This window comes from Sturnira hondurensis, unplaced genomic scaffold (genome assembly GCF_014824575.4).
Source record: "Sturnira hondurensis isolate 20B ecotype Veracruz unplaced genomic scaffold, ASM1482457v3 Scaffold0009935, whole genome shotgun sequence".
Taxonomy (NCBI): domain Eukaryota; kingdom Metazoa; phylum Chordata; class Mammalia; order Chiroptera; family Phyllostomidae; genus Sturnira; species Sturnira hondurensis.
Window position 1 is genome coordinate 912821 of NW_028082566.1, and position 17091 is coordinate 929911.

The 17091-nt window shown below is 37.2% G+C and overlaps 1 protein-coding gene across 6 annotated transcripts in view; it reads right to left on the reverse strand.

The window, feature by feature from the left end:
* PPHLN1 (periphilin 1) overlaps window positions 1-17091 on the reverse strand; it is a 99299-nt gene continuing 82208 nt past the window's right edge. For all 6 annotated transcript variants that reach the window (XM_037058143.1, XM_037058142.1, XM_037058141.1 and 3 more), the window contains one exon: window positions 1-2315. In XM_037058143.1, the coding sequence (XP_036914038.1) occupies window positions 2121-2315 (195 nt within the window). In that variant the 3' untranslated portion in view covers window positions 1-2120. The remainder of the gene's footprint in view (window positions 2316-17091) is intronic.

The window sequence follows — 17091 nt, forward strand, 5'->3', positions numbered from 1 at the left end:
ACTATTTAAACCTGGTTGTTTTATTTCGCACTTTTAAAATTCACAAAAAGCTTCACAATATCTGCTTTTCCCTTTTGGTCATCAAGGCTTTATATAGGACAATGAAAATGTTACCACATCAGTTGGGAATATTCAAAAACAATGGATAATTTACAAACATTTTTTTAATAAAGAACATTCTGCAAAATACACACTCTGGTACACATCTGAATTAATCTATCCTAAAATTAGATTTTAAAGCTTAAAAAAAAACATAGTTTTAACACTGACAAGCCTACAAAAATAATGCTGATGGCAAGTTACAAACAGCTTAAAATGTTGAATGGAATTTGGGGGAAGGGGTGAAGAAAAAATGACCTGTTGAACCTATATTAAATGCATCTGTGAGTTAAAGTTCTGTAATTTAACAAATTACAAAAAAGTGAACAACTCTTTGCCTCCATGGTATTTTCTCAAGTTTTACTTTTAAACTGTGACATCTTGACTAAAGAAAAGAATCCTGGAATTAGAACATTTAAGGAGAAGGAAAACATGGGGGCAGGGGAGAAACAAAATCAGCACTTTCTGTCTTTCCAAAGTGGTTGTAACAAACAAAACCATTGTTCACATTAGAAAACAATACCAGAGATCATACATGGGGTTGAGTTTTGGCTTATGTATAACATCTAAATGGAAAAAAGAAATTCAAGGTGGTCTTATATAGGAAATTTAAGAAAATAATTGTTGCTTCAATTCAATTTTAAATTTGTGGAATGGCATAATACATGTTTTGAGGTACCTATTAAAGATCTAAAATTATTTATACTGCTATTTCCATTTAATAAAATTTTTATCTACTCCGGGGTAGCTGTTATGATACTATCAATAAAGGCCAGCAAAAAATGCCAGAATTCAAGTGAGGAGAGAGTGGAAAGAGGATGGGAGGAGAGTGACATTGGAGAGTAATGATAAACACGATTTTTAAGGTTTCCTAACTCATGCCACAAAACGACATATTTTGGCTAAATGCCACTGGGCAGCTGGAAGTCATCAGGAAGTGAGTGGAATATCCCGACCGTCCCAGTTAGAGTCTGAACTGCCCTGTCACTGGGACGGTGCACTCACGAGGAGGGACTGTTTGCAATAGACTCCTTGGAGAAAGGCAGTTGTACTGGGCTTACTACCTCCTCTGCTTTGTTTCTCCAAGAACAATTTTAAAGGACTAAGAACCCCTTAAAAGGGCAGCAGAACAATGAAGTTGTTAGACTACAAAGAAGTTAACAAAAGCATAATTTGCAAATGGCTTAATCATGGGTATGTTATTAGTCATTTTTCTTGAGATGGTGAATTTGGGCCACTGAAAAAATGAAGTTCTAATACTCCTTCACATTCTAAATTTTTCTTTCAATCAGAAATTTTAAAAGAAATCTCAGATTTAAAAATAGCTCTTATCTTTCATTTCAAATTATCTACATATGATGTTAAGGCTCACACAAGAATTTTAGGATTATTCTAATAGAAGACATTAATTTAGATTCATTTACTTGGAAAAGAAGATTTTATTGTGTGGTGTCTCATAAGAGATTTAAGTGCTCTAGTTACCACAATGAGAATTTACACTCAAAGCAAATATTCTCTAAGATACCAAGGTGTTCAGTTTCTTTGGATCTTATTCTTAAACATATTAAAACTTACAAAGCCTACAATAAGCAAGCAAGAAGTCAATAAAATCTCAACTTAGAATTCTAACGTTTTCACAAGGTATCACTATGAAAAGCAAAAAATTAAATGTTTAAATGGAACGATTTCTAAAAATTACCCTAGTGTGATCAAACGAATGATCACGTACTATGGAAGACTACAGAACATGAGTAAGTACAAAAAGCTGTTCTCCAGACTTGAAACATTACTTGACCCATCATTTTCGAAGGGGGAAAAAAAACTATGGGTTAGGAGGCTCTAACTGGTTAAAAAAATCTAATTAAAATATGTTAAGATTCTTTTACATGTTTATTTGACATTGGAAAGGTGATCAACTATCATAAGGTACCTCTCTCCATCACAAAAATCCATATATTGAGGATTTACACAATCCAGGAAAAAAACTCTAGAAACATTTTTTTGCCTGAGCAAGTAAATTTCTAAAACGGCTCTCCAAAGTCTTGACTAGAGGTGTCATACTCTGCAATGAAATGCTTGAGTTCTTCAACACACCGCTCACCTATTTCATGTAAATTCTGTCTCAGTGCAAACTGTATGGACTTTTCTAATGAAGGATCTTTTTCAATCAGCATTTTCACGACCATCCCAAAAGTCTCACAGTCTTGCCGGTAAACCTAGGAAGGTGAAATACACTGTGGTTAGTTAAAAGTGCAAACAATTAGTCAACTACTGAGCTGGTTCAGTTGGCAGAATTATGTTGCTAAAGTTTAGAAGGGAGACACAGTAATAAGGCTGAACTTCTGTTGGCCCTGAGCAATCGCTATTGTGAAAGGACATGTAAACCTCTATGTTTGAGGTTTGCTGACAATTTGAATGAGGAGAAAAACACTGATGTACTGCATTACTAACTGTAGAAGTTAGGCACAGGACTTCCGCCAAGATGGAGGCATAGGTGGAAACACTGTGCCTTCTCCCACAACCAAGTTTGAATACAACAAAGATTTGGAGAAACAAAGACACAACCAAAGGACAGAAAATTGAATTATACGGAAGTCCGACTACATCTAACCGTTCAACGGGACGGTAAGAGGGGTGGAGCCAGCAGCGAGCAGGGTCGGGCAGGACAGGGCCCCCGACCCAGGCGCGCAGGCAGACGGGAACCAGTTGGGGTGCGGGGCAGACCGCGGGCGCATATTCGCGCACAGTGAGACAGACCACGCAGGCCCCAGGGGGCGAGGGCTGACGGCGGTGGCACACTCGCGTGCAGTGGGATGAAACGCCTGGGCCCCGTGACGGCAGCAACTGCGGCACCGGTGAGGGCCGTGGCGGAAGGCGGCGGACAGGACGCCACAGTCCCTCTTTGACCCTGCCCCCACATACAACGTCACAACTCAGTGACTTAGTTGCCCTGTTCTAGTGAACACTTTAGGGCTCTGATCCTGCTATGGAACAGGCACGAACAACCCGAAAGATGGCGCGAGAAGAACTCAAAGTCCCAGAGCCAATAACTCTAAGCGACCAAGAAATTGACAGCCTCTCAGAAGCACAATTCAGGACACTATTTATCAGGATGCTCACAGAACTGGTAGATTATAGTCACAAATTAGAGGAACAAAGTCACAAATTAGAGGAACATATGAAGGCTAAACTAATTGAAATGAAGGGAGATGCACAGGAAACCAATAGTGATGGAAAGGAAACTGGGACTCAAATCAATGGAATGGACCAGAAGGAAGAACAAAACATCCCACCAGAAAGGAATGAAGAAATGAGAATTCAAAAAAATGAGGAGAGGCTTAGGAACCTCCAGGACATCTTTAAACGTTCCAACATCCGAATTATAGGGGTACCAGAAGGGGGAAAGAAACAGCCACGAGTGGAAAACGTATTTGAACAAATAATAAAGGAGAACTTCCCCAGTCTGGCAAAGGAAATAGACTTCCAGGAAATCCAGGAAGCTCAGAGAGTGCCAAAGAAGTTGGACCCAAGAAGGAACACACCAAGGCACATCATAATTACATTAGCCAAGACCAAAATGAAGGAGAGAATCCTAGAAGCATCAAGGGATAAGGGGACAGTCACCTACAAAGGAGTACCCATCAGACTGTCAGCGGATTTCTCAAAAGAGACCTTACAGGCAAGAAGGGGCTGGAAAGAAGTATTCCAAGTCATGAAATCCAAAGACCTACAGCCAAGATTGCTTTATCCAGCAAAACTTTCATTTAGAATGGAAGGACAGATAAAGTGCTTCTCAGATAAGGTCAAGTTCAAGGAGTTCATCATCACCAAGCCCTTATTATATGAAATGCTAAAGGGACTTATCTAAGAAAAAGAAGATGAAAAATATTAACAGTGAAAGGACAGCAAACACACAGTTATTAACAACCACACCTAAAACAAAAGCAAACCAAGAGGACAGCTAGATCAGGAGTGGAACCATAGAAATGAAGAACACATGGAGGGTTAGAAATAGGGGGGTGGGAGGGGGAGAAGGCACAGAAAATAGCATAGAGGGTAGGTAGAAAATAGATAGGGGGGAGGGCGAGAATAGTGGGGGAAATACAGAATCCAAAGAACTTGAGACACGTGGTTATAAACTAAGGGGGGGGAGAATGGTGGGGGAGGGAGGATGCGGGTGGAGGGGAATGAAGGGGGGGGGAAAGAACAACTGTAATGGTATAATCAATAAAATATATTTAAAAAAAATAAAAATAAATAAATTTCCCATTTAAAAAAAAAGAAGAAGAAGTTAGGCACAGCACATGTCAGCATAAGACAGTCTGCAAAAAGGACATCAGAGCAGCAATGAGAGACCTGGGAACAAAGACTAGCTAGGTAAGGCGCATTAATGGCTTGACTCATTTACTTGTTTGGAAGAAACAAGTTTCCAAGCCCCTAACTTCAGATTATTTGTTTGAATTGTGACCAGATGACAAATTCAAAATTCTGTTTAGTATACAACAAATGAGTATAAGAATGCTAAAAATATCTATCTGAAAAAAAACTTTTCAAGTTGTAAATTATTTGACTATAAAGTCATCAAGGTAGACTTAAGATCAAAACAGTGTCACACACGCACATGGTTGTGCATGTGTGCACATGTATATAAATACATGTGTTATATGTAATCATGTGTATATATTTTCTACCTTAATGTTTATAGTTTACTATTTTACTTTAATATGTATAATTTTTATCAGTGGAAATTAGATATTATTTCCTGTCCAAAAATTGCTGTTTCCTCATACTATTAAGGAAATGTCATTTCCTTAATTTGTTGTCACAAAATGCATTTCAGATTTCTATGCTATTTTTCATTATTTATACTTTATGTGTTTAAAAAGTTACAGATAAGTCTCCATGAAATTAAGTGAAATACAAATTATCTTATTTTTAAAACCTATTAATTTTGACTTTTCTATTTTTAACAAAAACAACATAACATGTTTATTCTCTGAAAAAGAATTTCATTCATTTAGAAAATTTTAGAAAAAAGTGATGTGAGATATTGCTTGGCTTATGATAGTGCTTATCATAAGACCTCAGACGACCACTGCTAGAAGTGGTGGTTGCTGCTGTATTTCCTAAATGTCTGTGATATTTGATTCCTTAAAAATAGGCATTAGAAGAAGAATATTTAAATTTGAATCTCATACTAAATCCATGTCCTTGTTCTTGAAAACTATTTATAAGCCTCCAGGAAATTAAAAGGGTAAGTTCTTCAAATGACAAAGAAATTAAAATACATAAAGCCCTTAACTACCTTCTCCACCTCAGCGTGCACACGCACATTTTGCTAAATAACGATGACATTTACTTGTAATAGCAATTAAGCTTAGTTCAGCTATTTAAACCAACCATTTATTGCAGTTCACCCTAAGATTTACATGACCCAGAATTGATAATACTACCCTAATAAAGCAACACAGAAACGGTATACCATTCGCATATTATGTATGATGTCAAAGCAACAGACCAGTAACTGGTCTGACAAACACACAGCACCCAAGTCAAGCCAATGTAGCCCCCGCGGGGTAAAGTCAGACCATGAAGCTTCAGTCTCACTCACTGGAGGTGAATTCCTTTCCAAACCAGTCAGCACACATAATAACAGCATCTGAACACCAACCACAGGCCTCAGCAGACCACTTTGTGGGTGGCCTAAATTTTATGGGCTGCTTTATAACAGATGTACTAGATGAGGATAATGTTACACTGTGAATTAACCTGCAAATTCTTTAATGCAAATCTGCTGTTTTACCTAAACTCTAACTCTTCATTTAGCATATTTACAGAACATAAATGTGCTACAGATTTGCATATCAAAAGTAAAACCATATTAGAAGATGTTCATACATTTATTAAAACTATAAACTATCACTCTGGAGATAAGGTAATACAAGAATTTAAAGACTGTGTTTTATTTTTTCATTGTAAGTACTTTCTGAACTATTCATTGTAACAGACAAATTTGGTACATTAGTTGACAAGCAGAACTGCCTAAAGCAAGGTAATTCTCTACTAACGGGCAAATTTTCTAAAAAGACTACTTAAAATGCCCTGGTTGGGCATTAGACAGGAAACACGTAGTTTTTTGTTAAAGGAAGAACCACACCCTCCAACATTTTATAAATAAAATTCACCACTGTCAGAAAACTATTTCCGAAACCTGCTCCACAGTAAACTCAGGCCCAAACAGGAAGGGTGTAGTTATCTGTGGGAGAGTTTGTTTGCTTAGGCTCGTAGCTGGAAATGCATTATAATCTTCAGATTTGATATCGACAGGCCACACAGGAAGATTATTTTGTTTTTGCTTTCTCCCCTGATTGGACCTCATCAAAATGGGAAACAGGTTAAAGTTTGGGTGGGGTTCACATAAACTGCAAAGAAATGTAGTTAAACTTGCCAGTATAATAAACCACTATTCAAATGTGGTTTCACACAGTCCTTTATTATAGTAGCTTGTGTTAGTAGTTAAATTCTCACAAGGTACTTCTAGGAATAAAGTAATATGATAAAATGAACCACTGAGGCCTTTTACTATTAATTATGCTTCTGGTGACTGGAAGAAGAGTATCTGGCCAAACTCAATGGCGAGTTTGTTCTATCTAAAATACCTGTAATGACATAAAATGTCTCTAAAATGTATATTACTTTAGGCCTTACCTCTGATTCCACAAAGAGAGAAACCAAAAATTAAGGGAACGTGACTTGTTAGAATTCTCATTTCGGAAACTTTCTTTAGTCACAGCGTTACAGTGCTGTAAGGTCAGTGTGGTGGAATGTTAGTGATTACAGAGCTGTGCTGTTTAACACAGTAGCCAAGTAGCCACAGGAGAATACTTAAATTTAAATATATATGCATATACTTATCTTAATATTAATTTATATTAACATTAGGCAATAACTGATTAACTGCTCAAGTCAGACATACACATGTAAGGAACCATTTAAGGTTCCCTAAAAGGCTGAGGAACCAAATAAGACCAATTATTTTCTCTATCGTTAAATGCCTCATCATTCTGTATAATTTTCTCAATCTGAACTCATTTGGTTCAAATGCTCTATGCCCTGTGATCATCCTAGTTGGCAAGGTAGACACAGACAATTAAAACAAAGCATAAAGGAGGTATCTAATGTAGAAAGCAGTATGGAAGCTGGAAAGAGCAGAGAAGCAGTTTCATAAGCAGGTTTATTGAATTCAAATCCTGACTCTCACGACTTTGGTAGGCTTAATAATGCCCTCTATCCCCACACCCAAGATGTCCACATCCCAATCTCTGGAACACATGGATATGTTACCTTACAAGGTGTAAAGGACTTTGCAGATATAATTATGTTAAGGACTTTGTGATGAGATTATCCTGGAATACCCAGATGGGGAAAATATAATCACAAAATCCTGAAAAAAGGAATGCAGGAGGGGGAAAAAAGGAAAATGAGACCACAGAAACAGAAGTTGAATGATGAGCTTTAAAGATGGAGGAAGGAGCTACCAGCCAAGGAATGAGGCAGCCTCTAAAAATGAACGAGGCAAGGAAACGATTCCCCCGGCATGTCCTGAGGAAGCGGGGCCCCGCAGACTCTTTGGTTTGGGCCTGGTGAAACACATTTCCAACTTTACACATTTTTTTCAAGCTCATATGGAATATTCACCAGAAGAAACAACATTCTGGGCCGTAAAACACATCTTAACAAATTGAAAAAACAGGAATTATACAAAACATGCTCTCAGACCACAATGAAATTAAATTAGAAGTCAACAGAAAGATAGCTAGAAAATTTGAAAATATTTGGAGATTAAACAACACTTTCAAATAACAGATCAAAGAAGTCTCAAGAGAAATTTTAAAATATTTTGAACTAACTAAAAATACAACTTATGAAAATTTGTGAGATGTACCAAAAACACTGCTTAGAAATTTATAGTATTAAATGTATATGTTGGAAATAATAAATGCACAGGTTAGAAACAAGTTAATACTCTAAGATAGAAAACAAGAAAAAGAGGAAATTTAATGCAAAGTAAGCAATGAAATTGAGAACAGGAAATCAGAGCATCACTAAACCAAATGCTGGTTCCTTGAAAAGACTGAAGAAAGTGATGACCCTCTAGCTAGGCTAACCAAGAAAAAAGAAAGACACAAACTATTAATATCAAAATTGAAATGGGTTATCACTACTAAGTTCGTGGACATTAAAAGGAATATTATGAAAAACTCCATGCCTGCTTAATTTGATAACTTAGATGAAATGCACCAATTCCTGGAAAGACACAGTATACCCAAACTCAAACAAAGGAGAAATAGATCAACTGAATAGGTCTATATCTATGAAAGAAATTGAATCAACAATTAACAACCAAAGAAAAACATGCATAGCCCATGGACAGAGAAAACATTTTGGTGAAGGTGGCTGGGGGCTGGCTGGGGGTGGGAGCAAAAGCGGGAATGAGAGACATCTATAATAATGCCAAAAGTAAGTAAGTAAATTCTACCAAACATTTAAGGAATAAGTTACACCAATTCTCTACAATCACTTACAGTAAAGAGAAGCAGAGGGAACATTTCCTAACATTCTATGAGGCCCACATTATTACCCTATTACCAAAAGTCAGACAAAGACATTACAAGAAAAGAAAATAAGACCAGTATCTCTCATAAACATAGATGTCAACAAATCATTGAAAAACATTAGCTAATCCAACAATCTAATAGAATTATGCAACACAACCAAGTAGAATTTATTCCAAGTATACAAGGTTGTTCAACACTTGAAAATCAATTAATAGAGTCCTTCGTATCTATAGCCTAGAAAATCCCTGCAAGTCATCTTGTGGATACTGACAAACTAACTCTAAATTTTAAAAAGAAAGGAAAAAGACCCAAGATAGTCAATACGACATTAAAGATAACAAACAAAGTCAGAGGGCTGACACTACTCAGCTTGCCATAAAGCCACAGTAATTAAAGCTGTATGGTAGTATCAAAACAAACAGGGCAATGGTACAAAATGAAGAGCACAAAAATAGACCCATACGAATATAATCAATGGATCTTCAACAAAGGAGCAAAAAAGCAACTGAATGAAGATAGTTTTCAACAAATGGTGCTGAAAGAACTGGATACCCATATTCGAAATAATCTAGATGTTGATCGTACCCCTTTCACAAAAATTAAATCAAAATGCAGCACAGACATAAATGTAAAATACAAAACCATAGTATGTCTAGAAGGTAAAATCCAGGTGACAACACCAAAAGCATATTCCAAAAAAGAAAAACAAAGCACTTAGCTGGATTTCATTAAAATTAAAACTTCTGCTCTACAAAGATACTGTTAAGAGAAGACAAGCTTCAGATTTGAGAGAAATCTTTGCAAAACATATCTGATAAAGTACTGGTATCCAAAAGATACAAAGAACTCTTAAAATTCAAAAAGAAGAAAACAACTTGGTTTAAAAAGGGCAAAAAGATCTGAACAGACCCTCCACCAAAGAAGACATCTACACGGCAAACAAGTATATGAAAAGATGTCCAACATCGTATATCATCAGAGTATGACAAATTAAAGCACTGATGAGAGACCACTACACACCCTTTAAAACTGTTAAAATGCACAACAATGACAACCCCTATTTTTGGTCAGAAGAAAATGCTAATCATAGATGAAACCCTGTAAGGAAAGAGGGGATATATGGGAAAACTCTGTACTTTCTTGCAATTTTTCTGTAAACCAAAAAATGTCCTAATACAGTCTATTTAAAAAACAGAATCACACAAATAAAAAACGGGGAGGGGTAGCTACTCAGTCTCGGTGCTTCTATTTCAGTACCTACAGACCTAACTATGCTGGTGTAGGAATAAATAAGATAATGAAGAACACTCACAATAGTGCTTGTTATATAGAAAGCATTTAGTATACAGTGATGCTGACAATGGAAAGAGGAAAACAACTCTTCTGACTTTGTCTAGAGAAGGGGACATTAGAAAATGGTGTTAGAACAAATTCTTTTTTTTCTAATATTTAACATCTACTTTTGACAATTGAAGAACACCCTAAGGGGTGTTTTTGGCATCTCTGCACCACACTGGACGAAGAGTTTTCTTGAGTCACACATTAAATACATTGCACTGCGACACATAATTACAAAAAATATCATAGTGTTTTAAGTAAATTAAAGATTTTGTGTTGGGCTGCATTCACAGCCATCCTGGGTTGGACACCCTGGACCAGTTTGCTTTTACTTTGGTTTCAGTTTCACTTCAAGTTGTCCTTCACTTTCTGCCAACATTAATCATGTACATGTTTCAAAGATCAATAAGATGGCCACATCTGCCATCTCAAGAACTGACTGTTTAAACATGAGAAGTTCACTCTAGGGAAACATGGAGGAGGAAAAGGAAATTGCTTTATGGGGAATTCAATTGGTTTGGCACAACTAAAAAGCACAGTGTGTGTGCACTCTCAAAGTACACCACGAAGAGCTTTCTTTCAAGGAATTCAGACCTAAATCTATAAATTAGCCATGAGCAAATGAGAAGAGAGCTACGAGGAGGAAGTGGACCCTTCTGATGTGTCAGAGAGAGGGAGTGGTTAGAAACCAATGCCATGGGCTCCTGAGAGCAGGGACAACGAATGTGGAAGGATGTGTTACAGAGGAGATTAGAGGCTTTACAAGGAATTAAAACACAATATGGGTACAATAAAGAATGATGGATGGGACGTTTTTAATTTATTTCATGGGGAATGGTACTGGAAAGGGAGGTGAGTTCAGTCCCTAGTCTGTAGCTGAGGTATCCCTCAAACGGAAGTTAAGTGCTGAGTCTAGACTTCGAAGGAGGAAACAGAAGGAAGGAGGGAGAGAGGGGTCAGGGAAAAAGAGATATCTTTACATTCAAACTAGCTGAGGTCATGGGGGTTCCTTGAAGAAAGGGCTAAGTTCTTTCTAGCCCCAGTGTCTGATACACAGTAGATACTCAGTAAATGCTGAATAAAGAGCTAAAGTCAGTTCGGAGAGAATGGTAATATAAAATCAAAAGGCAGCCAAGAGCAGACATCTAAAAACATCAATATCAAGCCACAGAAAAGACAATAAAAAAGACTAAAAACCAGGAAAAAGTGAAGACACGCTGCCAAGGGAAGTTTGTAAAATAAGACTATAGCCAATCAAATGCCAGAGAAAGGTCAAAGAAGCTGACAAACAAAATACATTGAATTTGGATATGAAAGGGTAACTGCTTAAGTGCAAGAGAAGTTTATTAGGATGATGGAGATTATAGAGCTGTGCTATTTAATATAGCCACTAGCCATATGTAACTAATTAAATTTTAATTTTAATTAAGAAAAATTAAATTAAACATTCAGTTTCTCAGTTGCACTAGCCCTATTTGAAATACTAGTGGCTTCCACTTCCGGTCAAGATGAGTGTAGGCAGACACGGGTCACCTCGTCACACAACCTCACCAAAATGATGATTAAAATATAGAACAACCATCACTGTCTGACCTACCTTAGAGATGCCCAAAGGCTCTGCCCCACCCAACTTAGGGGCCCACCCAAGCTGCTTTTCCAGAAGAATGGATGGTCTTGGCTCCCAAATTCTATCAAACAAGCAACAGCTGGCTTCAGTGAGCCCTAGTGACAATTAGATTAGAGTCATGGCTTGGCTCTGCCTGGGAGTCTCCAAGCCCAGCCTAAGTAGCAGCCATCTCTGACAGCTTCACAGCTCAGGTAGGTACTTGGGGCAAAACACAGGTGGGGGCTGACCTTGGCCTGCACCACACAGGAAACCCCAGGGCCAGGGCACCCACTGGACAGCTATAGACCACACTGGAGCACCACCACCTGCCCCTGAACAGCTGATCCTCCACGGAGCATGGAGTTCGCGTTGTCAATGGTCACAGCCAGTCCTTGCAGCTGACTGGCCTGGGTAAATCCTTCCCATTGATCCGCCAACAGCAACCAAGGCTCAACTACAAGAGGAGGGTGTACTCAGCCCACACAAATGGCGAACCCTGAGTACCCAGCTTGGGTGACAAGAGAGGCTGTGCCACTGAACCCTACAGGACACCTACTACATTAGGCCACACTACCAAGACATGGAGTCAAAGCAGCTCTACCTAATACATAGAAACAAGCACATGGAAGCTGCCTAAACGAGGAGACAAAGAAACATGGCTCAAATGAAAGAACAGATCAAACTCCAAGGGGAAAGCTAAATGAAATGAAAATAAGCAATCTATCAGATGCAGAGTTCAAAACACTGGTTATAAGGATGCTCAAGGAACTTAGGGAGGACCTAACAGCATAAAAAGATCCAGTCAGAAACAAAGGATACACTGATTGACATAAAGAACAATTTACAGGGAAGCAACAGTAGAGTGGATAAAGCCGAGAATCAAATCAATGATTTGGCACATAAGAGAGCAAAAAAAACAACCAATCTGAGCAAGAAGAAAAAAGAATCCAAAAAATCAGGATAGGAAAAGCAGCCTCTGGGATAACTTTAAGAGGTCCAACATTCATGTCGTAGGGGTGTCATAAGGAGAAAAGAAAGAACATGAAACTGGAAATCTATTTTAAAAAATGGGGCAATAAAACTTCCCTAATTTGGTGAAGGAAATAGACATGCAGGTCCAGGAATCACTGAGAGTCCCAATTATGATGGATGCAAAGATGCCCACGCCAAGACACATTATAATTAAAAGGCCAAAGGTTAAAGATAAAGAGAGACTTAAAATCAGCAAGAGAAAAGAAGTTGATTACCAGATGGTTGCCAGATGGGAGGGGTGAGAGGGAGAATGGGTGAGGAGATTAAAAAGTACAAATAGGTAGTTACCAAATAACCATGAGATGTAGAGTACAGGAAAAGGAATAGCCAAAGAACTTATATGCATGACCCATGGACCTGAACAATGGTGGGGATTGCCTGAGGGAGTTAAGGGGTGCTGGGTAGAGAGGGACAATGGGGAAAATCAGGGCAACTGTAACAGCATAAGCAATAAAATATAATAAAACAAAACAAATACTAGTGACTTCCACATTGGACAGTGCAGATATAAAATATTTCCATCACAAAAAAAAATTCTATTCAGCATTGTTGTTAAAGGGGACTAAGGACTGAAAAAAGGTGAAGATGTAGTGATAGGTGTTGACCTGCTGAAGTAAATAATATATACATCACAACTATTACACCATTAAAATGGAAATAAAAGCTTACCACCTTAAGGAACACTGTGAAATATAATTAGTATCTGTGAAATGTTCTACAGTCTTTTGATGAAATGCAGATAAAAATGTAAGTTAAAATAAGTAACTCCAACTGAGACTTAATATACAAGGAAACATTCATGTCTCATGTTTTGATGAGGTCGCCAAAAAGTGACAGCATAGTGATGTTAAATACTGGAGACAAATTTAGACCCTTTAATTTTGGGTCTGTAGCAATGCAAAAGGCATCAAAGCTATTATAACTATGCTGCTACTTGTGATATATTAATAGAAAAACGTCTTTGAAATGTCCTCCTCAAAGCTGCAGCCCCACAGGTTCTTAGGGCACAAATGCTAAAAAGAACACTGGTAGTTGTTAAGAAATGCATTATGAGCACATGAATTAAATTGCAACTGCCTACATTCAATATGTGGGTATAATTATTACAGCCACATAAACATTAAGTCCAAAGTTAATGATAAAGTGGATAAATGCTAAAACAAACATACAAAAACAACATAGCAATCCATATTTATAGAACTCTCATTCATAAATGCAGATCAATTTATAAATTTTCAGGATTCAAAGATTAATACTTAAATATTGTCTTTTTATCCTTTCCAGCTTACTAGTTCTTTCAATCACAATACATTAAATTAAAAAAATAAATGAAGTAATTTCAAGAGAGTCTACAGACTTTTTCACTGATGCCAAAAGCAGGTCCCACAGAGATTAAATAGAGGAACTAGACACATTTCAGATTAATACCAACTGAAAAAAGTTGCAAATGAAAGAGACACCATTTATGTATTTTTTAAAGTTTATTTCATTTAGGGATACCTGTTTATATTTATAAAAATACAAAAACATACATAAGAATAACAGCTCTGAGAAGGGAGGGAGCCAGCAGGGATCTGAGAGGGGTTTATCTGATATCTGTAATACTTTATTTCTTTAAAAAAGGGGGGAAAGCCCTGGCTGGTGTGGCCCAGTGGGTTGAACGCTGGCCTACAGACCAAAAAGTTGACAGTTTGATTCCCAGTCAGGGCACAAGCCTGGATCTCAGGCCAGGTCCCCAGTTGGGGGCATGAGAGAGGCAACTGATTGCTGTTTCTCTCACACATCATGTTTCTCTCCCTCTCTCCTTCGTTACCTCTCTGTAATAATAAATAAATAAAAATTTTGAAATGAAAGAGGGGGGAGACACAAATACTGATCTCTAGCTAATGGCATACATGCTGAATTAGGAGTCAAGTGGAATGAGATTTGTAACATCCTTTGACATGCATCAAAAATAAGATAAATTAATGAATGAATAAGGGAATAAATATGTAACAAAGCAAATAAAACAAAAGCATTAATTATAAAATCTAGGTGAATATATGTGTGTGTATAATTCCTAAAGTTTGAAATTTTTCATAATAAAACACTAAGATGTACATCAAAATAAGCAGCAATGGTGCATATATGTGTCTGATCATCTCATCTTACAAATGAAAACAGCTCTGTTTTGCTTTGCATCTCCTACAAATATTATTATAGATATTAATGAATCTGTAAGTGCAGGTGTACTTTGAATGAAAGGCAGCTGTGCCTTCCAGATGACTAGAACTAAGATGTGCAAGGCCCTGTACTTGGTCAGTAATATAGCACACCCTCTTAAAGGAAATAATATTCTAATGAAAAGGCTTAATTTAGATATTTTCTCAATTTAATGTCTAAAATTTCATCACAATGAAATGGATCATAGGTTAAAATGGCAAGTAAGCGCCTTTAAAGGATGTCACTTCCCTTGACAAAAAAAAAAAAAAGATCAGGTTAAAAAGATAAGTATTTTAATGTATATTTCAATTGATTTTTTACATATAGCTAATTGTTATAAAAGACATTATTATATTGGGTGAGAAATTAAATGAGGCTAAGGAGTATACAAGTAAAAGAAAAATGTAGCAGATAAAGTTAGAATTATCCAAAGAAAATCTATTTTATTTAAGATTATGTACAAATAAATCTTTTTAGAAATTAATACATTTTAAATTGATCATGAGGTAATCCAGTCCTCAAAATTATTTAACATTAATAATCAGAAAAGTACCAAGTCCCGCCCTGGCTAGTGTGGCTCAGTGGATCGAGTGCCAGCCTGCCAACCAAAGGGCTGCTGGTTTGATTCTCAGTCTAGTGCACATGCCTGGGTTGCGGGCCAGGTCCCTAATAGGGGGTGTTCAAGAGGCAACTATACATTGATGTTTCCCTCTCTTTCTCCTCTTTTCTGTTTCTCCTCTTTTTCTGTTACAGTATCAAGGTATTGTGAATTTCCAGCTAAACATAAATAAGTCTTTGCTAATGCAATAGTTACAAGAGATTTCACAGTTTGCTATAAAGGTACAGTTACTTCACATGTGTTAGTAAAGGTGCGGCAGTAGGGGCCGTTAAGAGGTCACAACCCAAAGGCAGCAGTGAAGGGCAGGAAATGCTAATGGTGGTCACAACTGCCTATAACTCCAGCTACAGAGGCAGCTTCTGCTTGTCCCTTCCCAACTCTACCCTGCACCTTGAGAGAGGCCTCTCTGCCAGGTGTATTTATATTATATGCCAACTGAAAACTACGTATTGTATTTATAGAAGATAGAGTTTAAGGGATTTGGGTGATAAAGTTGAATCCGAAGGGTTTACAAGATTATAAATTGAGTGTTGACATTGCCAAGGAATACAGAAAAAGTGAACAGTGGTTGGGAGTACGGAGAGAAAGGAGCGGAATTCCTCTGCTCATACATATTTTCAGTGTCCTCTGCCTGATGGTCTTGCAGTTCCAGGCTCTAAACTTGGTTGCCACCTGTGTTTCATGAGAATCCTCATAAACTTTCAATATTTTCCTTTTATCTGCTAAAGGTAGTTTGAGTGGGTTTTATAACTTGTAACCAAAAGGAGCTTTTGGCTGATAGCTTGATACATGAAGTGGATCTTACTGGACTTCTGGGAGCAGCAGAGGCCAGCACAGTTACGCCTGCACTGTGGCATTATCTGCTGGTCACCAGTGCTTCCACTCCAGCACGAATGCCAAGGTGATGGTGTAACTCTATTTTTTCTTCAATGCAATTGCAAACCCATCAATGATGCTTCACAGGCTTTATCCAACATAGTCAGAGACAGGCTATAATTTTACATGGTGAAAGCTAAAGAATTACCAATCCTTAGACTTTCCACGGAAAACACAGCTTTTGTTACTGCTACTGAAAAAAAAAAGCACTGTATCTGCTTTCAGCTCATCACATGCAAATGTGAGAAATAGAATATTATCAGTCTACTTAATCATACTTCTACCCGAGAGGCTTTTCAATTAGATAACGTATAATACCACTCTGAATACTTCTAAGATGTTTTTTTCTTTCCAGAAGAAAGGAATTATTCATAATACAAATGGCACAGCTTCATGTTAAAAATAGGAGCTGCAGTATCAGGAATATTAAAAGTAGGTTAAAATTAATTAATATTTAAAATAACTCATTATTTTACTTTTATCTCTGAGAGCATTACACAGAGTGGGAAAAGTCCATAAATCTACTACATGGGAATAAAAACATATTTTCAAGGTCTATCTGCAGGTATTTTTCTAGTCTATAATTTTAATAGCAAAATATATAGAGTGATTGGTATAAGATCTAAATGAATCCTGATTTGTCCACTTAACATTACAAATAAATTAAAGACATCACAAATAAGACTGAAGTTCCTTCCAAG